Source organism: Sarcophilus harrisii, chromosome 3 (assembly GCF_902635505.1).
Source record: "Sarcophilus harrisii chromosome 3, mSarHar1.11, whole genome shotgun sequence".
NCBI lineage: Eukaryota > Metazoa > Chordata > Mammalia > Dasyuromorphia > Dasyuridae > Sarcophilus > Sarcophilus harrisii.
Genome location: NC_045428.1, coordinates 165,457,012 through 165,481,503, shown reverse-complemented (window position 1 = coordinate 165,481,503; position 24,492 = coordinate 165,457,012). Strand labels below are relative to the sequence as shown.

Below are 24,492 nucleotides of genomic sequence, written 5' to 3'. Positions count from 1 at the left end.
AAGGAAAATAACAAAAGCTATCCATATCAGAAAAAAAAGAACCAATTTCTTCTTAATTCTGAAGATAAAAGTCTTACCTGTTTGATAGCTGTGACAGCAATGACAAAGAATAAAGGAAGTCCACTTGTAACTGGACTTGTGGGTGTATCAATAATCAACTGCAATTAAAATAAAATTGGACAGTTAATTTAAAATACCAACTTGACTGATTCTTGATCAGTGTCCTATATAAATCACAATAGCAGTTACTTTTGATTTTTCAACATATTTTAAAATGTTTTGTTCTCATTTTATCTTAATGCTGTCTCTGGGATACTGGTAGGATAATTACTTACTATTCTCATTATTCAAATGAGGCAATAGTACAGCTACCAATTGGACAATGGACAAATTTGGGAAGATCGCAAAGCTAATACTGTGTTAATGAAAATATTTTGAAAGCATCTAAGTGCTCTAGGAAATTAATGTGCTTTCTTGACCTTACTCCAGGTGTATGAAGTCTATCAGCCAGTTAAAATAGTTTGGAAATCCTGAAATCACTTTGGCTTTCTTTGGAGTAGGTGTTTAATTTTGAAAGATTCTAATCATATAAGAGCACAGAATTGATTAGTTTTTTCAGGATTTATATACATCATCAAATAATTCTTGCTTCTCTCTTCAGTGTTCAAGGACCTATGGTGAAAGAAATAAGAGACCCTACCTTGCATCCTGCTGAGGAAAAGGGATACATAATCATTCAAAAGTAAATTAATTGGATATGTTTAGCCTGAAAGGATCTTGAAGTAGGTGTACTTTTTATTAATGAAAAACAATTAAATAAGAAATTGCTTTTTTACAACAATGGATTAAAGAGCAGTCCTTTTTCTAATTAAATAAGCAAGAAGTCACTTGCTGGAGGGCATATCATTCAATGGATATAACTGATTTTGTGATAAAAAGTAAATATGTGGCAGCTAGGTGAAACAATGGAGACAGCACTGGCATACGATCAGTGACCTCAGACACTTAACACTTACCAGTTGTGTGCCTTACCCTCCCTCCCCAAAATATAAATGGACTTACCTGTACCAGAAAGATGATAAGAAAATAAAAATTGGCTATTCTTCGGAACTGCTCAAACAAATTCTTGGGTATGAAGTTCCAAAATGTGTACTGTACAAAAAAAAATGACATATGATCAGATATTTGCTCTTAAAAATTTCTTTTTTGGTGTGTGTTCTTTTTTGTAATAAGGCAAATGTGGAAAAAGGTTTTGCATAACTGCTCATATATAATCTATATCTATATCAAACTGCTTGCCTCTTCAAGAAAAGAAATTTGGAACTCAAAATTATTTTTTTTAAAAAGATGTTAAAATTGTTTTTACATGTAATGAGAAAAATAAACTAAAAATATTCTAAAAAATAAAATGAATTTTCAAATTTTAATGATGAGCTTAAAAAAAGAAATCACTGTTACTTCTCAGTGATTCCTTCACCATATCCACAGAGGCATTACCTTCTAACAAATAAAGTTAAGCAAAACAACCTAGCACCATGGTTATGTTTAAATAGACTTTCTTTTCTAACTTCTCTATATCACAGCATCCTCCACCATCAGCCTTCTGAAGTCATGACTGGCCATTGAAAATCTATTTCATACAGCATTTCACTTCAAGTAGTATTACTTGGTGATGTTTGCTAAGCAGCATCAACTAAGAATTAAAAGTTATCTTTGTGGACATAAAATTCCTAATGAAAAGCAGCATGAAATGACAGATAAAGGGGCAAGATAGCCCTCTGCTCAAATTTTGCTTTCCTCTTTGTTATGGGGGGAACCTAGCATACTAGGTTCATAAAGCCTTAGTTTCCTTGTTTATACAAGAGGAAATAATATCTGTCCTATTTGTCTCTCAGATATGTTTTATGGATTAAGTGAAATAAGTGCAATTTAAGTGTATAAAACACTTAAACTGATATACATTAGCTATCAATTGAAAATTAAATGAGGTTCATTGAGGCTTGGTCAATTTGTATTTTCAAATGATAGAAAAACTACTTGTTATAGTTTAAATCTTGAGAACTTAAGTAGAAATTCATGAGACAGCAAAAATTCAAAATGAAATGCTTATTTTGTTAAAAAACAAACAAACAAACAAAGATACAAAAATAAAAAAATGAAACGCTCATTGCACCCAAGTAGCTAAAAGTTGTATGTGTGCATAGACAAAAGACATAGCAATAAAGAATGACAGGAGGCAGGGTGTGAGAGACAAAGGATAAATTTCCCATGCTTTATTGTAGAATTTGAAATGTTAAATTCCAGCTAACTGAAACAAATTCAAGGTAACTAAAATAAGATGGGAATTTCTACAATTAACTAATAGCTATAATTTTGAAATTAAGTAATATGATAAATTACAAAGTTATAAAATTAAGAATCTCAGAACACAGAATAGTTATTTCTACTGTTAAAAATCATATTGTGAATAGCACAGAAGTAATTTTGAGAAATTCAAAAAGCAAGACAAAAATTGCTTTTCACATGATTTCTACTTTATTCTAAAAACTATTTCCAAACAATGAGTATTATATAAATTTTTTATTGAAAATTTATCAAAGATTCCTTATTAGAACAACTTTCAGAATAACTCAAAAACATAATTTGGCTCCCATATTTTAATAAATTGTATATTTATTGAATTCTTACTTTCAAAGCAAAAGACTATTCTAAAAATTTTTACTTAGATAATAGTTGTTTTTTTTTAAACCATATACTGAACATCATAGTGGAGATTAATACCTTGAAAAAAATGTCTTGTTTTAATTCTTTGCCAACTAAGCAATATAACACTTTCCCTAATATTTAACCACCATAAAACTCAAGTTTATTTGGGTTGGACTTTTTTGCATTTGCACAAGAAGCTCAAATAATGTCACTTTAAAATATAAGTAAAATCCATAACCAGTATAAAGACTATAAGCCACTGACAATATTTAGGATTGTTGGCTTTCAAATAAATATCATCACACATGTATAGTGAAAAATGTTTTATTATTCAGTTTCCACTTGTTCAACTCAGCAATTTCCAGAAAAGTTCAATGAAATGGTTGCCATTCTCCACTACCCTTAGAAACTCAGAGCATGGCTTGTCCAATTCCACTACAACACAGCTAGGATGACTCAGGTCTGCTAACTCCAAATCCAGACCCCCTACTATACATCAAACTACCCAATGAGTCCAAGCTGCTTTCAAAGTTTCAGTTCCACAATGAAGGCCTTCCCAAGACTTCATATTGATTTTCCCCTTGCCTATACTTTAGAAATAATAGCACAAAAAGAGCCCACTGTAAACTATCTTGACATCCTACAGTTATTTCATTTATGTTAGTGTTATTTACCCCATTGGACAGCAAGTTTACTAAAGGTAAAAAAAAAAAAGCCCTTGGGCAGAGAGAAGGTAGACATTCACTAAATACATAAGAGACTGAGTAGGATAATGATCCAAGATTAAGCTTTGAGGATGCAAATGTTTTTCAAATTGAAGTTCAATTTTAATTCTACATCTTTTCTGATTATTTCAAATAAAGCTTGTAGAAGTCCGACTCCTCTACCAGTTGAGCTCTAAGATTTTGCTTAGATTTTCCATAGAGATACCAGCAAGCTAGTTGGGCTGTCCTTCCAGGCCCTGGGGTCCCTATTTAAATGGAAGGCTCCTCAGAGGACGGAGAGGGCCATGCACAACTGCTCATTCTCTTCTCATTGTTTTCCAGGCATCACAGTCCCGTTACTGATGTTTTATTGGAAATTAAAGAAAAATAAAAGCTTCAAAATTTACTTTGAAGCCTATTATATGACCTTGAGATTGTGAGTGTTGTCTATATTTTATAAGACTGTCTCTTCTAACCAGATCAAGACAGATTGGTGACTATGGGGTCAGATTTAATATAGCCTTTAAAAATTGGTACATAAAGGAGTTTTCAGTTTCATATATAATTCTCCCTTCCTTGCATATTTCAAAATCCATGATTGCTGAAGTTTGTGCAGTTCGTAATTAGAAAATTGAAGTAAAAAACAGTGACTGCAAGCAAGCAAACCAAAAAATATTTCCCTGTTCTTTTTGTTTTTCATAGAATGATAAGCATTTGTCACTGATTTCTCTTTCTTAAAATATGCTGAAACTTTATTCAGAATAAAAAGGAATACCTTACTGAAATCAAGTTATAAGACAAAGTATTAAACTTGATAAGAAAAATAAGACATGAAATAAGTGAGAGAAACAGTATCAAGTTGAGATATACAGATACAAATATCTCTATAAAAATAACTAGAAACATTAAAAAAGATTTATATGCAAGAAGAAAAATGTGCAAAGGCTTTATAATAGTAAAACCTGAACCATAAATAAAGAAACCCCTTTCATTCTTGGACTTGGCTAAAAGCAAATACTGTGGTGGTTGGCACTATGTTTAAAAAGCACCAGAGTTGGCACTCTTCTCAGGAAGATCCAAGTTCAAATCCAACCTAGGAGACTTACTAGTAATGTGACCCTGGACAAGTCACTTATTAGTGGGTCTTTTGAAAGAAAAAAAAAGTTGGATATTCCTTTTCTATTTAGTTACTAATTTCTCATAAATTAATCATAGTAAAAAAAAAAATCCTGTTTCCTGTTTTAAGAGAATACATGGGAAAATATAGAAATTAAGTGTTAATGTCTCAACTTATATTCTTCTCTCTGTGTGTGGATGTGTACTGATAAATAAAATCTCAACCTTTACCCCTTCTATTTAATTAAGAAATTTAAATTAAGAATTATATTATAAGCTAATTAATTATTAATTAATTAAAAAGAATTCATTAGAAGCTAAATTTAGCTAAGAAAGTAGTTAGTCATGCCCTGATAATAAAGTCTGAAACTATATAGTCTTCTTGAATATTCTACCAACTTCTATATTTATTATCCTCTGGTTAACAGACATTTTAAATCTCTAAAATAAATTATACAATATTTAACAAGGGCAAAAAAAGCAAAGATTTTCATCAAAACTTATTTTATAAAATTTTGAATCTTATGAATATACTGGCTGGATTATGCCAGAAGTACCACGTTTCCCTATTTGAAATTTGCTCTGTTAAATGGTAACTCACACTAAGGAGGTACTAAAGGAATCCCATATGCTACTAAAATAAGTGGCCCAATGGATAGAGCTCTATTCTTGGAGTCGGGAGAACCCCAATTCAAATCTGGCCTCGGACTTTTACTAGCTGTAACCTGGGCAAGTCTGCAGTTTCCTCATCTGTAAAATGAGCTGGAAAAGGAAATGGCAAACCACTCCATTATCTTTGCCAAGAAAATCCCAAATGGGGTCATAAGAGTCAGACACCACTTAAACAATTCAATATGCTGCTAAGTCAGAATCTTCATGCTAACTAACCACAAATTCTGGAATACTGCATGATTGCTATAGATATTGTTAATAAGATCCCTCCATAAATATCCTATTTTGATTCCTAATCCAGATATAGAACTTAATTCACATCACTGGAAAGAGAAATATAAGTCCTCCTGGAATATGTTTCAGTGGGAAAGACTTCAACATAGGACAGCAAAGTATCAGGACCAGACTAGTTAAGTTAGGAGGTAAGGCTTGTAACTAAAAGATTAGCCAACAGGAATGATTTATTTTTTGGCCTCAGTAATTAATAAAGACAATCAATTACTGCCTAGCTGAGCTACAATATTCACTGTTGGAAAGAATACCCACAATGATAAGATCACAATTATCTTGACATTGATATTAAGCTGATCAAAAAAAGAAAAAAAATTTAAATTCTCTATGGCAAATTAAGAAGGGGGAAAAAAAGAATCTGTTGAATTTATTTGAGATTAGGTGACTATTTATGCATGTCAAGTTGCATAAGCAAAATTAAAAATGGCACAGGATTTTTATTCCGAATACCCAAACTAGTAAAACAATACAGAGGACCAATCATAAACTTTAAAAAAAAAAAACAAAACTGAGCAATTTAAACGGTCCAATTTATCATTAAACAACACAGCTATAATTATGCTTTCTCTTCTTGTTTCAGTTATAATACTGACAATTTATGACAATGTAGTTAATATTTGAAATCTCAAGTAGTCCAAACTATTAGAATGGCATAAAGAAGTTTTCTTGTAATAATAAAGCAGAGAAATCAAAAGGGTCTGCTGCATTTTTATATTGTGTGTTGACACACTTACTATATTGCCTTGATTTAATGTTTAAAAAAAAGACAACTCACCCCCTCAAAGTGCTTTCATATATATTATCTTTATCTTTAATCCTGACAATGAGAAAAATTCAATAGTATTAGAACAGCTGACCCACTTTTATCAGTGTAAATCAAATCTCGAGTATTACATAATTTAATTGGAGTGTAATTTATAAACAAAGATATCCAGAATAGCATAATTTGATCTACCTTTGAGCCATTATTGATCCTTTCTCTCTCTTTCTCTTTCCTCTCTCTCTCTCTCTCTCTCTCTCTCTCTCTCTCACACACACACACACACACACACACGCACACTGTTGGTGTTCAATTGTTTTTAGTTTTGTCAGACTGTGACTCCATTTGGAATTTTCTTGGCAAAGATAAAAATGAATTTTCCAACTCAATTGACAGATGAGGAAACTGAGGCAACAAGGTAAAGTGACTTGGCCAGAGTTACACAGCTGTTAAGTGTCTGAGGCCAAATTTGAACTCAAAAAGTTAAGTGCTATGATGCCCCAGCTGCCTCTCAAATAACATCCCTCCCTCCATTTCTAATCTGTTATGGGTTACTGTTTTTATCTTTGTAATATTTTTTGTGTATATCCTCTTCTCTCCTTTCACTCCATCATCCCACCTCATGTGATATTATGCAATAATGTGATGGTTGCTCTCTCTGCCACAAGTTTCTCCCCACTGCAGGTCATGCAATCAGCTGCCAAAGTGGACCACCCTAAGGCACAAATCTGATTATGTCAAATCCACATCCAATAAACTCCATTGCTTCTTTGGGATCATCTTCAGATTAAAATGTAAAACTATTCAAAATCCTTCACAACCTCCCCCTATCTTTTCTGTTTCTCCTCCCTTTTCTCTCTCTCTCTCTCTCTCTCTCTCTCTCTCTCAAAATTCCACCTTTTACAGAAGCTTATATAGAACTCATTTGTACATAATTGTTTGTATGTTGTCTTTCTCATTAGACTGTAAATTCCTTAAGAGCAGGGTGTCTGTCTTTTGCTTTCTTCATATCCTTAGACCTTACAACAATGTTTGGCACACTAATAAATTTATTGACTTATTGACAACTATAACTGAATGGTATTGAGACTGGAGGGCTACCAAAAAGTAATTCTTATCAATAGCAACTAAAAAAATACAAATCCCCAACAATTATTTATTTATAAACAGATCTAATATTCCTAAAAATATCCTGGAAACTGATCACTACTTTATTTACAGACAGAATAAATTCAGATATGACTATGGTTTCTTTCTCATTTGTGAAGAAAAAAATTCAATTTTCAAATTCAAAAAAATTAAAAAACAATTACTACTTGCCAATACATGTGATTCATAAGGAATGATTTAAAAAGAATTTTCAGAACTAAGAAAAGGACATCTTTTGCAATAAAAGCTCAATCTGATATTTTATTATATATATTCGAGATATATACTTCAAAATTAATTTTTGGTTTGGACTTCTGTTTTTTTGGTGTAGTAAAATCCCAGCAAAGAATCTCATTATACCAATAAGGATCCTCAACTTTTCTGTTACATCATCTTAGAGATCTGAGAGACAACCTGAGCAGTTCAATGACTTGTCCAAAATTACACAGCCAGTATATATCCAAAATGAACTTTGAACCATTCTTCCTGACTCTAAGGACAACCATCATACTATCTATGCTAGGATACCTCTGTCTCTTCAAATCACAGACATCACGAGACATACAGTTTTCAATGTCTCCTGAATCTGTCCATATTTCAAAAAATAAATAAATAAATAAATAAATAAACTTCCAGAAAAAAAAAGATCAAGGGGGTAGAAGCAAACAGAGAGAAAAGAAAGTAGAATTCTGAATTACATGAAAATCTTTCAAGGAATGTTTCTTGGGCAAAGTGTAAAGTAATAGAGATTTTAAATGAACAAAGTCAAACCAAAGCTGCTCCATAAAGAAGTAACTCTTGTTACTTTGTTATATTCTCTTATACATAGGGTTGGCTTTGTGTCCTTCCCCATCTGTCTTTCTTGCTTCCCTGTTGAGCCCTGAATGACCACCTTGCCCATGTTCCTGATCAGACATCCCCAACAGTAACTTGCAGCCCCCACTACATAGACATCTGAGGCCTGGTCTTGGGACTTGGGACAACTGTGACAACAGCTGGGTAATCTTAAAGTTTTTCATCTGTAGGCAATCTCTAGAAGGTTCCTTCTAGCTCCAATTCTATAAAATTATATAAATTTAGGTACAGTACTTGTCAATTTTTGTGGATTAGCCAATCCAGGGTCTTAAGCAATTCTCCCTTACACCTTTCCTAGTCTCTATATTTATAGACATCTATAGATATACACATATATGTCTCTTGGTGCCTAATGTATATAGGAAATACTTAATAAATTATCTATTGAAGAGGAGGACTTCAACTGATGGACAGAGAGCCATAAATTTAGTGAGAAATGAGTGTGTTAAAAAAAATCAAAAATCTCTTTTCAAGAGGATTTAAAGTTCTTACTATTCAAAGGAATCCTACTGTGAATTCTTTCATAAAAAGTTATCTTATTAAAAATTCTTGATTTATTTAGCCCAAGGAAAACTTAGGCAATAAACAAAAGCTTCTTTAGCAACCCAAATGTCCAGTTTTTAATCTTTCCAAGGGCTTTCCTGGCATGAACAAGATTATCTGTATAATTTTTAAAATTACAGACCATCATTCATTTGAATGTTCCATTGTACCATTCAAAGTACCCTTGAATTGGGATCACAATTCCATTCCTGAATCTAAAGCAGAGATAAGAGTCTTTTGTGTACTCCGCCCCACTCCTTAACCTCTCTCAAGTGGAAAACTCTTAGGAGTCAAGGACACTTTACACATTCTCTAAAAGTCTGAATATTTAATCAGCCTATCTTTTCTAAAAGTACAAAGACTTTCAAATTATTAGTTCCTGTTCTTAAGTTTTCCAATAAAATTAACTTGATAAAATCTATAGATCTTTCCTAAAATTCCCCTGGCAACTTAAACAGTTCTTTGTGACAAAGTCCTATTTTTATAATGTGCAGTCTGAATGTATATCAAAGAAATCACTGGGATCCTCTAGTACTAAAGAGTTCCCAAAGACTTCTCTATGGGAGGATTAATGAGAAATGTCTTTGATTCTAAAAATATGCTGATGCATTGAACTAACTAGTTCTTCTAAAATGGTTATCTCTATTCTAGACATGGCTAGATCTTCTATTTAGTACTCCACTATGGACATTCCTCCCATCCTACCATTCCTCCTCTCATACACAATTTGGTATTTTCTTTCCAGAAATGGTCAGTTCCATAACTGACACCTGCCTACAATAACAGAGAAACTAATCAGAATCTCCTGAGCCAAACCCAATTCTTTTAATAAGGCATTTGGCTTTCTATTGTGGTCTTGCATCTCCAACTCGGAAGAGTAGCAGGAACCTAGTATAAAATTGGTGCCGATGAGTCTTTCTCTTCTTTTGGGCTGAGACACATTAGTATCCTAATCTTCCAGAGATCCAACTGAATTCAGAGACTTTAATATAAGTGTTTCTTTGTCACACACACACACTATCTCTTCCTTATTTTCCTATTGGAGGCTTCAAGTTAAAGCACATTTCTTGCTGTGATTTTTTAATATGCTGTGATATTTTAATATGCTAAAGGTTTACTGTTTTTATTATCACTTACCACTTTGCTTGTTTGAAAATCTGAATCCCCAAAAAAACAATCTCAAAGGCCTGAGACAAAATGGGAGGAATATTAGGTATTTGGGAGAAAATGGGGAAAATGAGGAACAAATGCTTCTGGACAAGTCAGATAGGAAATATATATAAAGAGCAAATAAGCTCAAGAAACTGAATCAGGTGTCAAAGTTTGGGAATCATTCCAGAGCATCCTTTATCTTTGAAAGCTACTTTTCCCTCCATAGGGCCAACAATGTCCACACTCCAACTTTTACCTCAATCAGATGGTTTTAAATATTATTTACACATTGTAAAGAAAATTTCTGTTACAAAATAGTTTTAACAAATATATTATCTTGAAGAGTGAGAAGAAAAAAATTAATTCTCATAAATACTTATTATTGAGCTCTCCATTCCATAGACAGTATTTATTGTTCATCTTAGGATTCACCTTTATTATAAAGTTGCCAAATCAAATTACTTATAAATTATTTTACCACCAATGAAACATGTTATCCACTTTGTAATAGAGAGGGTGAAGGAATTAAGGCACAGAATACATTTTTGGTCATGGCCAATATGGGAATTTTTTTGCTTGACCACATATTTGTTACAACGATCTTTCTTCTCCTTTTCATTTTTGGGAGGAATTTTTGGGGAAAGAGGTAAAACAGAGAAAATCGATGTTTGTTAATTGAAAAATGAGTTCAAAAATAATAAACATGTGGTTGTTAACAGTAAAACTTACTTTGGAAGAGACTATTCTATTATCTGGATATTTCTGTGGAATGTATGCTTCAGCACCTGGAGGGGGTTCTTTGTGTCCGACATAGATGGTCCGATTATCAACCCAATTCTCTTCTCCAGCACACTGTTAAATAAGAACAAACATCAAACATCAACACAAGTTACTCAAAATATAAGTACCAAAAGTAAGACAAATAAGTCCAATGACAGTTGTAATGTTTTTGGTTGATTGGGACATTGGCAGAGAGATATCAATCTGTTCACTTAAGTATCCACCCAAAAAATGGAAGAGGAGAAAATGCAGCTGGTTGAGATGTAACCCTTGGAATCCCTAATATGAGAACTACCTTTAATTATTACCCAGTAATCAAATTTTAGCTTCTTTGGAGAGAGAATCTGTAACTCAAAGTTCAAAAACGAATGGTAAAAATTGTTTTTACATGTTAACTGAGGAGAAGATAAAATACTAAATAAAAATTTTTTTAAGGTTTAGATTCTGCAAATCACTGTCTGACTTCTTCGAGATATGCAAAAAGACACAAATATATAAGAGTAAGTAGTCAAAACTTCTTTTCACAATTGACAATTCAGTTTCCTCATAAACAAGTATGGCAACATTATTTTATTACATACATCTGAAAGAAACAATTTCTTTTAAAATGGAATGCAATAACAAAATATTAAGACTTAGTTTAAAAATGAATGTTAAAAGCTGCTTTTTACATGTAGCTGGGGGAAAATAAAATGCTAAATAAATGAATAAAAATTATAAACTAAACAAAACAAAAAATAGATTAATCACTCTGTAAAACTAGATGATCATCCCAGTCCTAAAATTCTATGAATTTCTGATAAAAGCCTTAGAAAATAATGGTGAAGTCATTGGTTAAAATTATTATCGTTAGATTTCCATTAACCATGCTATCTTTTGATTTTCAGAAATAAACTAGAAATTACTCTGCTCCTCCCAAAGTTAATCACAACAAAATAAAAAACTCACAGATTCTCTATCCCAGTAGGATCTGAATGTCCTACTTCAGAAGAAGGTAGAGAATTAATTTCAATTAAAAAAAAAAAAGCTTTGGTTAAAAAATTAGCTTTAGACCTATATAATGGTACCTACAATTGTTGATTTATTAATATTTAAGAAAGAATCATAATCAAGAATCATAATCATTTAATGTAAGCAAGAAACAAATATTAGCTAAGTACTTATTATGTCTTTGCAAATATACGGTACAAAAGCTAAATGTTGTTGCTGACTTGGGTCCGACTTTTCCGACTTTGTGACCCCCTTTGGAGGTTTTCTTGGCAAAGATATAGGAGTGCTTGCCATTTCCTTTTCCAGAGCTTATAAAAATAAAAGCATTGACTGTTAAAGTTGGAAGAGATCCTAGAGATCATCTAGTCATAACACAATCTATAGAATATTATAAACAAGGTTATGTGTATTCTGAAAAAGGAAAGGTCATCTGGACTGAACATTAAAAAGTAAATGGGGATATCTCTCTTCAGGAGGAGATATTGGAGCAATTGAAGAATGGGGAGGAGATGCTAATCTTAAATAGAAGTAGTGCAGAAATGGGAAATGTTTGACTGTTCATGGGACAAGTAGTCAACAAGCAATCTAATTTGACTAGTGTATAGAACTTGGCAAATTAGTCTAGAAATGGCTTAACAGTTGGGACTTCATTCCATAAACAACAGGGTTTCTCAATGAAGGGTTTTGAGAAAGACTGACATTAATAGATTCATGCATAATCTGGCAGGAAAGGAGAAAAAGATGGAGAGAGATCGAAGCAAAAGTAGAAACAGCCATTTATAATATGAAAAATTGAGACTAATATTTCTGCCTTCAAAATCCTGTTAATACAAGCTGGCTCTGGTAACAATCACTCTGACAAATCAGAGAGAATTTCTGTGTGTTTGGACAATTATTTTATTAGTATGTCTTATGACTTGCTTATTAGTCCACTTCATATGTAACTTAACCTCTACTACTAGACTACAGGTTTCTCAAAAATTGCACATTGTAATTTCTAGTAGAGTGTCTTTATATGGCAGGAATCTAATAAATATTTATTGATTAGATAAATGAAATTCAAGACAAATAAACATTTGTTAAATGCAAATTGGAAAATACATTTTTGGTAGTGGTGGGAAGTTGGTATTGAGAGGTTAAATGATTTAATCAAGGTCACAGTGTCAATAAGTATAAAGGCAGAACTTGACCTTGTTTCTTTCTAAGTCTGAGGATGCTCTCTGTGCCAGACTGTTTTCCAAAGACAAAACTGAAACCATTCTTCACTTGATTATTGCTCTATTATTAGAGTTCATTTATATTTCTGCTGACTAATATATAATGTTCTCTACCATTTTGTGTGTGTGTGTGTGTGTGTGTGTGTTCAATCTGTCACATCTTCATTTTTTTGCCTTTAGGGATTCACCAATCTAATTCCTCACCTTTGTAGTAATGATATTTATTGATGTAAATTTTAAGGAAATTTTAAAATTTCCTTAAAGGTTACTAGGAACATCAAAGACATATCTATACACATCAAAGGAAAAACACATCTTGACTTACTTTTTCCCCTTCTCTGTTATAAGGCCAAACTGAAGGCATAATACTTCTCCTCACAAACCTGGGCCCTTTTTAAAGAAAATATTATGGATTTGGTAAAAGTGATCCATGATGAAGGGGAAAATCTCACTGGTTCTTTTAATCAGAAAACTGATCCTAATTATATCCTGAGAGGCACTGGGACTTCTAGTCATCAAAAAGGAAAGTGAATATGATTATGTATAATATACATATGACCTAAAAGCTATATACACTCTTCAAGAAGTAATGGGTCTCCCCCTAAAGTATTATTAGAATACAAAAGGCTGTGATATACACAATAAGATCACAGTACTTTTAGTATTCCATAAAAGACTACTAAAATAGGAAGGGACATGATAGGAAGATGACATGGGAGTTCTGAAATGCTCTTTTCTACTTGTAGTATTGTGTGTGAATGTGGACCAAAATTACCTCACAAAGAGTGCTTTACACAAATCATTCCTTTTATGTCCAGGTTGTTACAGGATGTTACACTTCATTTAAGAAATAACACCTGCCTAATGGGGAAAGAGTGAAGTCTACGTCAGCATGATTTTGAACAATGAAGTCTATTCTTTCTTCTCTATTCTTAATAACCCACTAAAAGTTACAGCCAAAGAACCATAAACAAAGCTATATATTATGTGTTTCTATTAATAGTTGTAAGCTCAATAGACTGAAAAGTTTTAGGAGAACATGAGTAAAAATATATTTCAACTTGAGTTCTTTAGCTGTTAGCATTAGGATATATAAACCAAAAAGTAATTGCTTTAGCAAGAAAAAAAGCATTATATTTTACTGTAGTAATAATATCACTTAAAACTTTTCTAACTTTTCTATTTTTTGAAAAGTTAGGAATTATAAAATGATTTTTTGGTATGCCCAGATATAAGATCTTCAAGGATCATTCGACAATTGATGTTTCCCCGGCAGAGACACTGAAACGATTTGCCATTTCCTTCTCTAGTTCATTTTACAGATGAGGAACTGAGGAAAACAGGGTTAAGGGACTTGCCTAGAGTCGCACAGAGTAAATGTTTGAGGCACAATTTGAAATCAAGAAGATGAGTTTTCCTGACTTCAGACCCAGTGCTGCCGAGTTGCCCTTGATTTTTTTTTTTACAATTATTTAAATCTATGCTATCTCAACCCACATACTCAGTAAGTAAGAAAAAACAGCAAATTAGAAATTAAATCTTTAAAAACAAAATCAGAAGTAACATTTCAAATCATGGAAAGCCACAATTTCTTAAGTATTCTAGTGTCTTACTGTTGATGACTTGTTCACAAGAAGTGGCCACAAATCAAGGAACTGGAAACTGAATGTATGCCCATCAATGGAGAATGGCTGAATAAGTTATGGTATATGAATGTTATGGAATATTATTGTTTTATAAGAAATGATCAGGAGGATGATTTCAGAGAGACCTGGAGAGACTTACATAAATTGATGCTAAGTGAAGTGAGTAGAACCAAGAGACAGCAACAAGAAGATTATGTGATGATCAATTCTGACAGTCTTTTCAACAATGAGGTGAATCAGGCCAATTCCAATAGACTTGTGATGGAGAGAGGCATCTGCATCCAGAACTGGGGACTGAATGTGGATCATAACACAGTATCTTTTTTGTTATTTGCCTCCTGCTTTTTTTCTTTCTCATTTTTTTTTCCTTTTTGAGCTAATTTTTTTTGTGCTGCATGATAAATGTGGAAATATGTATAGAAGAATACGTCTTGGTGTCTAGGGGAAAGGATGGGGCTAAGGAGGGAGAAAAATGTGGAACACAAGGTTTTGTAAGAGTGAATATTGAAAACTATCTTTGCAGGTATTTTGAAAATAAAAGGCTATTTTTAAAATTGGCTACAGGAATATGTAATCATAAAAGGAGATGGGTCGATTATGTAATGAAAACAAGGAAGAGGATGCTTGCAGGCATTCACTATCACTGAATGGTAAAAGATGTAAAGGGAATCCTCACCCCAGAGTGGGTAGATTGATGATTGAGAATTTATGGAAGCAGGATACAATCAAGAGTCACACTTGCTGAGAAAGTGTGGAATAAACTGTGAGGTAGTATGACATGGGAGTACAATTACCAATAAGGAGTACAATTACCAACAAACTCAAGAGCCTACCAAAAATACTTATGTGCCAACAAAAGTTGAGAACAGAATAGATTAAATGCAGTAAGTTCCACAGAATACATGGCATAACAAAATGATTATGTGAAGTTTGTATACCTGCCTTAGATATCTACAGAAAGGTAGTATGTAAAGAATAATAGGAGTTAGGAGACTTGTATCCCAGCCTTAGGGATCTAACTATGTGCTGTAATTTTGGACAAATTCACAATCTCTTTGAGATCTTAACTTTCTCACCTGTAAAATTCAATGATCAGATATGACCTTTTATCTTTCCTGTTTTGAAATGCTATGAATCTTTGTACTTCAATCTATTAATCCAATACTATGATTTCCAAATTTCTAACCCTATAGAAAAACTCTATATATTTCAGCTATTAGGGACATTATTTGGGGGTCAAACTATCTCAACACTTTTAAGTTATTATTTCAGGGTTCTTCTAGGAACAGAGAGATATTGAAACTGATTTTTAAATCTAGTTTGCCCTGTCAAAAAGGACAAATAGTGGATGATTAAGAAAAAAAGATCTCTGCCTATGTGCAATATAAAAGCACACTTTTGCTCTTATCTCCAATAGTGTATTAAGTACTATCTATGTCATCAATATGGAAAAACAAGGGTGAATAATATTAGCCTTATGAGTATACAGACTCCTCTGTTTAGTTCAATGTTCTTTTAGTAACTATAAGTGAAAAAAGTCTGTTACACATTTGTTATGAATAAACTCAAATATTTTGCCAGCATATGTAAGAAATTTATGCTCAATTTAAATACATAGACAGATGGGTTACTTTCCAGTAGAGTTTGCAATTAATGAACCAATTCTTCTCAGTTGTATCCTACCCCTCACTTTGTTCTGTAGCTGGAGTTCTTTAATATATAAATGTGTTAAATTCAGCATACACTTAAATGTTACATTTGGCAATGATGATAAGACCTTAAATAATTAAACACACATACAAACCAAATTACTCCACGGTCAATAACCTTAAGCAATGAACAGTATAATTGTTAAAAGTTAAGCATGGAACTAACCGTTTGATAACTTTAGATAATTAATGAGATGAAAATACAGGCACTCATTTTAATATATTTTAAACCATTGATTTGGATGCTTTAATACTTGTTGAGTTAAAAATATATTAAGTCTGAGTTACTACCTCATACTTGTCAGACTGGCTAATATAACAGAAAAGGAAAATGACAAATATTGGAAGAGATGTGGGAAAATTAAAACACGAATGTATTGCTGGTGAAATTCTGGAGAGCACTTTGGAACTATGCCCAAAGGACTATATAAAACCATATATATTCGTCCTCTGACCAAGCAATACCACTACCTGTATCTCAAAGAGATAAAAAATAAAAAGGAAAAGGATCTATATGTATAAAAAATATTTATAGCCGCTCTTTTGGTAATGGGAAAGAATTGGAAATTGAGGGGATACTATTGATTGGAGAATGGCCAAAAAAGTTGTTGTATAGGATTATGAGGGAATACTTTTGTTTTAAGAAATGATGAGCAGCCAAGTCATTATTAATCAGAGAAATGGAAATTAAGACAACTTTGAGATACCACTATACACCTGTCAGATTGGCTAGAATGACAGGGAAAGATAGTGAGGAATGTTGGAGGGGATGTGGAAAAACAGGAACACTGATACATTGTTAGTGGAATTGTGAATACTTCCAGCCATTCTGGAGAGCAACTTGGAACTATGCTCAAAAACTTATCAAATTGTGCATATCCTTTGATCCAGCAGTGTTACTACTGGGCTTATATCCCAAAGAGATACTAAAGAAAGAAAAGGGACCTATATGTGCCAAAATGTTTGTGGCAGCCCTGTTTGTAGTGGCCAGAAACTGGAAACTGAGTGAATGCCCATCAATTGGAGAATGGTTGAATAAATTGTGGTATATGAATATTATGGAATATTATTGTTCTGTAAGAAATGACCAACAGGATGAATATAGAGAGACTTGAAGAGAGTTACATGAACTGATGCTAAGTAAAATGAGCAGAACCAGGAGATCATTATATACCTCACCAATGATACTGTATGAGGATGTACTCTGATGGAAGTGGATTTCTTCGACAAAGAGATCAAACTCAGTTTCAATTGATCAAGGATGGACAGAAGCAGCTGCACCCAAAGAAAGAACACTGGGAAATGAATGTAAACTGCTTGCATTTTTGTTTTTCTTCCCAGGTTATTTTTACCTTTTGAATCCAACTCTTCCTGTGCAACAAGAGAACTGTTTGGTTCTGCATACATATATTATATCTAGGATACACTGTGACATATTTAATTTGTATAGAACTGCTTGCCATCTGGGGGAGGGGGAAAAGGGAGGGAAGGGAAACATCGGAACAGAAGTGAGTGCAAAGGATAATGTTATAAAAAATTACTCAGGCATGGGCTCTGTCAATAAAAAGTTATAATTAAAAAATAAAAATAAAAATAAATGATGAGCAGGATGCTTTCAGAAAAACATGGAAAGACTTGAATGAACTGATGCAAAGTGAAATGAGCAGAACTAGGAGAACACTGTACACAGTAACAATAATACAAAACATACAATAGTATCATGATATACTATAATAATTTAGCTATTCTCAACAATACAGTGATTAAAGACAATTCTGAAGAACTTATGATAAAAGATGCTGTCTATCTCCAGGAGCCTAAATGCAGATGAAGAATACTTTTTATTTTTCTTGGGGTTTTTTGGTCTGTCTTTTCTTTCACAGAATGACTTATATGGAAATGTGTTTTGCATGATTACAAACATTGTCAAATTGCTTATCTTCTCAATATGAGGGAAAGAAGGAGGGAGAGAATTTGGAATTCTAAAGTTGAAAAAAAACATTAAAATTGTTTTTATATGTAATTGGCAACACATAAAATGTTAAATAAAATTAAAATGTCAGTTTTATTTAAAAGCATGAAATTATTTAACTATCTAGAACATTGTTTTTCATGTTCTTTTTTTGAACACGAATGGATTTTATAGTAAAGGACAGCAAAACTCTCAAAAAATAAAAATGGTTATGTAATTTCTTAATTTTCAGAGGTAAGTTTTCTTTTTCCTAAATTACAAAATCATTTTTTGTTCACTGTGATTCCATAGTGATACCATGGGATCTCATGCAGTGAAAGAATCTACTTCTTGAGGAAAGAATGGGATATTTCTTTTTTCCTCTTCCACACTGATTGCTGGAACTTTGAAGATAATAAGAGCTTCAGTGACTTTGAGCAAAATATAAACTACCTATCTTTGATAAATTGGACTCAATAGGAAAACTGCCATTTCTCTTAGAGGATTGATTTTTCAACACTTAGCATAAATTTCAACATGAAAGCATAAAAACCTTAGTAATAACTAACTGATGCCAGGCTGATCAAATTTCCTAAAAATTACAGCAGACCAAAAGAGTAATGGCATGTTTCAGGAAGCAGTGAGCTAATCATCACTGTAGATACTCCAACAAAAGGTTGGATGGCCATATATCAGGAAAGCCACAGAGTCATGCATGGTTCAGGGTCAAACATGAGACCCTATTCAACTCTAAGACTTTATGAATTTCCCTCCCATTTTATTTTCCCAGGACTTCCTCAGAATGTGTAGGCAATATGAATAAAGAAAAAGACTTCAATTCAATCACCATCCCCATAAATTAAATCTCAAGGAGCATATAAATGAGGAAACAAGGGCCAAAAGGAGAAAAACAGTGGCAAATCACTATAGCTCTGAATGAAACTACAGAATATAGCTGTCTGAAAACCAATATTGGAACTCATTTTTTAATTACTGTTGGTTCATGGACTCATTGATGGAAAAAAATCAATTTTAGATACACAGGTCTAATGGTACCACTTCTTGTAGTAAATCTTTGTGCCTTTGGGCAGGGGAACTATGTAACACATGATATTTGTTAAGGAAAGACTATAATTTGGTATGTTCTAATACAGGTCAGTGCCAATAAACTGCTTAACTAGAGAAGCAAGTTTCTTTCAAATATTACTAAACTCCTATCCATTCAAGTACTAAGGTACATTCCATTTCAAAAGATACTCAAACTAAGGCTTTCAAAGTGTGTGTAAAAGTATTTAGTTAAAAATTAATCCCTACTATTTCCTAGCATCTGAGAACAAGACCATGAATATATGATGAATTTCTTTAAATAGAATTTGAGATTCTCTATCTAATAATTTTTTAAAAAGCATACTCAAACCAGAAATATCTCTAGAAGACTGCCTTTGAAATGCTATGAGTTAGAATTTTGTAATATGGAACTTGATAGAGCATAATACCAGCTAATGCTGGCCTTTTTCTTTAGTGGCAATAATGGAGTAGGTAGCCATATGAGGTTGTTCCTAATTACTAATTAATATGGTTGTCATTTCTGTTTGTTCTGTGAGACGTAATAGAAGCTGCCCTATTGGGGACTCAATTTTCTTTTCTTCCTTTTTTTTCCTTCCTTTCCTTCCTTCTGTCCACACTTTCCCCAAAGGAATGAAAATTTTAATCACTGACACTTTTCAAGGTATCTTGGGGCTTACTGGTTAGGACCAATAAACCAAATCACTCTGGTGATCTCATTAACTGACCAACAATAGGCTCTAGGCAAGCCCCATTTGGTCACTGTATGGGTCCTGATTGATTCAAGTGAATATAAATAGCAAATGTTTCTGTTTGGGTCAGAAATCCAGGGTCTTACCCTCCCAGACAGATTGAATTAATGTAGTACAGAAAACTAGAAAGCAGCTGGTACCCACCAGACAACAAAACTTACTCCATTACTTTAACTAATTTACTCCTTGTGGATAATCCAAAGGGATGAAATGAGTACACTTTAGTTATCCCAATTTACTACCAATCAGGTCATGAAAACAGCATTATGATATAATGGAAAGAATAGTGTGCCTGCAATCATAGGTCCTGAGTTCAAATGTTAGCTTTGCTACTTACAAACTATATGACCTTGGGCAACTTTCCTAAGTTTCCCCATTTGTAAAATTTGAGGCTTGCACCAGATGAGGTCCTTCCCAGTTCTATATCTTTGTGATCATGAGAATAACAGAAGGGGAATAGGTTTTCATTTTTTTAAGAAACAGAATTTAATTCTGCAGGCATTATTAAATATTTCCTACATGCAAGATATCACCTGATTTCAAAAAGTTAAACTGTTAAGAAATTATAAAATGGATTTTTAAAATATTTTTAACATCTAGTTCTTTTTCAATAAAATATATAGCTATTTTCTCCATTAATCATTATTTCTCTATCCCATTCTCTTTTGCTAACATACTTATCCTTCATAGAAATGACAAAAGACATGTGCATATATCTTCTGGTTTTTTGGGAAGGGAGTTGGGGGGAAGAGGGGAAAGATCTGGATACTGCTAAACATGGCTTTATCCTAAATTGTCAGAATTAGATTTTCATTTCTATGATGCTCCAGTGGAAACCCTGTTGATCTATATTATAAAGATGTTTGCAATCATTTTGTCACACTAATTGCAGAGTTTCAGCTTTTCATAAGTCACCACCCCTTCCCAATGTGATACTGCAGTTTTGGTATGCTGCCACCAAGTAAATGGAAGCCACATCTTAATCACCTGAGCCAAACGGCAACCCTCTCTCTAAGATTCAGACAAGACTTTTTGCTCAAGGCTTACAAATGTGACTAATAATTTTCCAAATTTTTCTCCTGCTATTTATCAAAAACAATTTTAAATATGTGAACTTAAACATTTTTCTTTTTTTTTCTTTTTCTTTTTTGGCTGAGGTAATTGGGGTTAAATGACTTGCCCAGGGTCACATGGCTAGGAAGAGCATTTTCTTTTTCAACATGATACTGAGAAGTTTTTAAGTAAATTAACACAAGATTCTCACTAACTTTGCTCTCCCTACTCCTTTTAAATTCCCACTCTATCCCAAATTCTGATTAAAAAATCTTAGCAGAGTCTTGTCTTCATCCTCCAAGGCAGCTCGGCATCCACAGTGCCTGGATTGTTCATCCTAATGGTCCCAAATGCATATCTCTGCTCCTTATCAAAGGGATTTTGTTACCTTTTCTGACTCTTAATATCTCCCTTTTACTCCCAGATGACTGTCCTGTTGATCTACAATGTTTTAAAAAAATAAATTTCATATGATATGATATTGGGTGGATTTTTGGTTTTATGAATTTATAGTAATATTATTCATCATTAACATTGCTATTGTAAATGTTTATTATTTTTCAGACATATCTAACTCTTTGCGACCACATTTAGGGTTTTCTTGGTGAATGATTTGCCATTTCCTTCCCTAGCTCATTTTACACATGAGGAAACTTAAAGCAAGAGACATGCCCAGGGTCACACAGAGACTTAGTAGTAGAGGACAGATTTAAACTCAGGAAGATGAGTTTTCCTGACTCCAAGCTCACTGCTCCATCCACACTATCATCCAGTTGCCCTATTAGCATCCTTAATTGTAAAAACAAAAATGATGTGAAGATTGAACTACATCAAAGAAACTTTTTTTTTCCTTTTAGTCTCCTACAGGGGACTATATAAATCAATTACATAATAAACATTCTTTCAAATCATTTTAATTGCTCCAGGAGGGGCTCATTACTTAAAGGTATTACTTTGTTAATCCTTTTGTTTTTATTTTGTTGTTATAAAGAATCTCTTAATTTATTAATTGTATAAATCCAGATTTTCACATATTAAATTACTTAAACTCATACTGAAAATGTGCCAACCAGAACCAATTCCCTGTTATTTGGTCATTTTCCGGTTGTGTCCAATTCCTCATGACCTTATTTGGGGTTTTCTTGGTAAAGATACTGGAGTAGTTTGCCATGTTGTTTTCTAGTTCATTTTTCCTCATTTGTGAGAAAATAAGGCAAAAAGGATGAGATGACCTGCCCCAAGTCACATAGCTACTAGTGTCTTCCTAAATACTAATACTAAGACATACTAATGTCTTTTTAAATAAAGCTTAAGCACTTTGTCCTTTGTGTCATCCATTACCATTTAGGATATAATCAAGTATTTCATTCCTGATGAACTTGCAGAGCTTTTGAAACCACTACTAGGTCTAGTGAGCAATAGTAATGACAGGAAAAGCACTCAAGGGCCTGCACTGGAATCCTACCTCTGGTATTTATTCTCCTGGATTCAGGGCCAAATCAGGGCAGTAAAACAGTATATCAGATACTCTGAATTCTTTTTTTTCTAAATAGTATATAAGTCATACCAACTTTGACATCATCTTGCTTCTAATCAGTCAGTTTTAGAACCTTCCAAAAGTACTTCATCACAGTTGGTAGAGAGAACTCATTTTTTCTAATTAAGGAATGGATTTTTAAAAAATCAACCTTAGGAAATATATTAAAGTGGCATTTTCTATCACTATCACTCTTAATATTCTATTCTTGATATCTGGCTTTTTTTGGAGGGCAGGGGGGAAAGATGAAAAAGCTCCTTCTTCTACATGAAGCATTTTTGCTTCCCAATGTTTCCTGATTTCTCCCAACTGTCAGGGCCCTCTCTCTCTAAACAATGTACATTGATTTTGTATACAAATAGCCAGAAAGAGTACCAGGCCTGGAGTCAGGAAGACACATTTTTTTTCAGTTCAAATCTGGCTTCAGACACTTCTTAGTTGTGTGCCCCAGGACAAGTCACTTAACCCTGTTTGCCTCAGTTCCCTCATCTGTAAATGGAGCCAGAGAACGAAAAGGCAAAATATTTGAGTATCTTTGCCAAAAAAAACTCAAGCAGAATCACAAAGAATCAGTCAACAAAATGACTGCACACCAACATACACGTACGTGTTGTACCCTGCAATAGAACACCAGTTCCTTGAAATCAATAACTGCTTTATTCTTGTCTTTGTATTCTCAGAGCTTAGCACAGTGCCATGCAAATAATAGGCCCTCATATCAGTGTGGAGAACTTAGGTTTGGTTATAGGTTTAAAAAAAAATGATGATAAACACAACCTAAAGCAAAGTTAAATATTGTAACTTAGTCTTATTAAAATAATGTAAACAACTCACTTCATAAAGAGCCACCTGCCTAAAGTCAACTCTTGATTATTTACAAATGGATAATCTACGGCTGAGAAAAGATTGAGTTCCATAGGTGGTAAGGTTGAGAGCATTCATGGGTATATGTGCCTGATGATAGCATTATAGCCATTCAAAATCCAATGTAGATTATTTATACTTCTCTTCAGTATACTATTTTTTTTTTCTCCCGGTGCATTGGCTAAACTGAATTTTGGAGCAGCAGACAAAATTTCATTCCTGCTAAACTTCAAAAGCTTATTTGTATCAAGGGATATGATAACCTTCAATCTATTTTATTTTGATATACACACACATGTGGCACAAACACACACAACTGTGTATATATGTGAGTCACTTATAATACAGGTTATTTATTAAATAATTTAAATACTTTTTTTTTTCTTTCCTCCCAACACCCTTATGAGGTTGATAGTACACATATTACTTGTTGCCATTTTACAGGTAAAAAAGTTGAAGCACAGAGAAGTTAAGTAATTTAGGGATGAAACAGAAACATAGGCCTCCTGAGTTAAATCCAATATTCCTTTCACTATGCCAAACTGTGTCTCAACAAACAAGACAGCAAACAGGAGGACAGAGGAAGCTTTACAATATGCCTAAAATCAAGTTTAGTTCATGTTAGACACCTAATAGGAGTTTTAAATTTCAACTATACGCAACAAAACATTATTATCTGGCACACAAGCACATAATTCTGCCTAAAACTGTAAGGTTCATTTTAAACAGAGATATTTTTCTACATGCAACTATTTTTTCAATTTGTAGTCATTTAGCACTTAAGTGATCTCTTGTCTGGTATCAGTTTACCTTTTTTAAAGATTGATTTGTAGATTTAAAAAATGGTATATAGTTTGCAAGTCTTTCTCAATATATCACAGGCATTTTCTCTACTTATTTATAAGCAGTTATAAGAGTTGCAGTTGTGATGACTATGCTGTCTTTGTTCTTTGTAGTCAGAATTACCAAATCCAGTTAAT

The 24,492-nt window shown here is 33.1% G+C and overlaps 1 protein-coding gene across 1 annotated transcript in view; it reads right to left on the bottom strand.

Annotated features, from left to right (window-relative positions):
- The window catches only part of ATP11A (ATPase phospholipid transporting 11A), a 213,664-nt gene that overhangs the window by 86,776 nt on the left and 102,396 nt on the right, over positions 1-24,492 (bottom strand). The window contains 3 exon segments of the mRNA XM_031958733.1: positions 78-158; positions 1,063-1,152; positions 10,678-10,800. Coding sequence (XP_031814593.1) covers positions 78-158; positions 1,063-1,152; positions 10,678-10,800 — 294 coding nt within the window.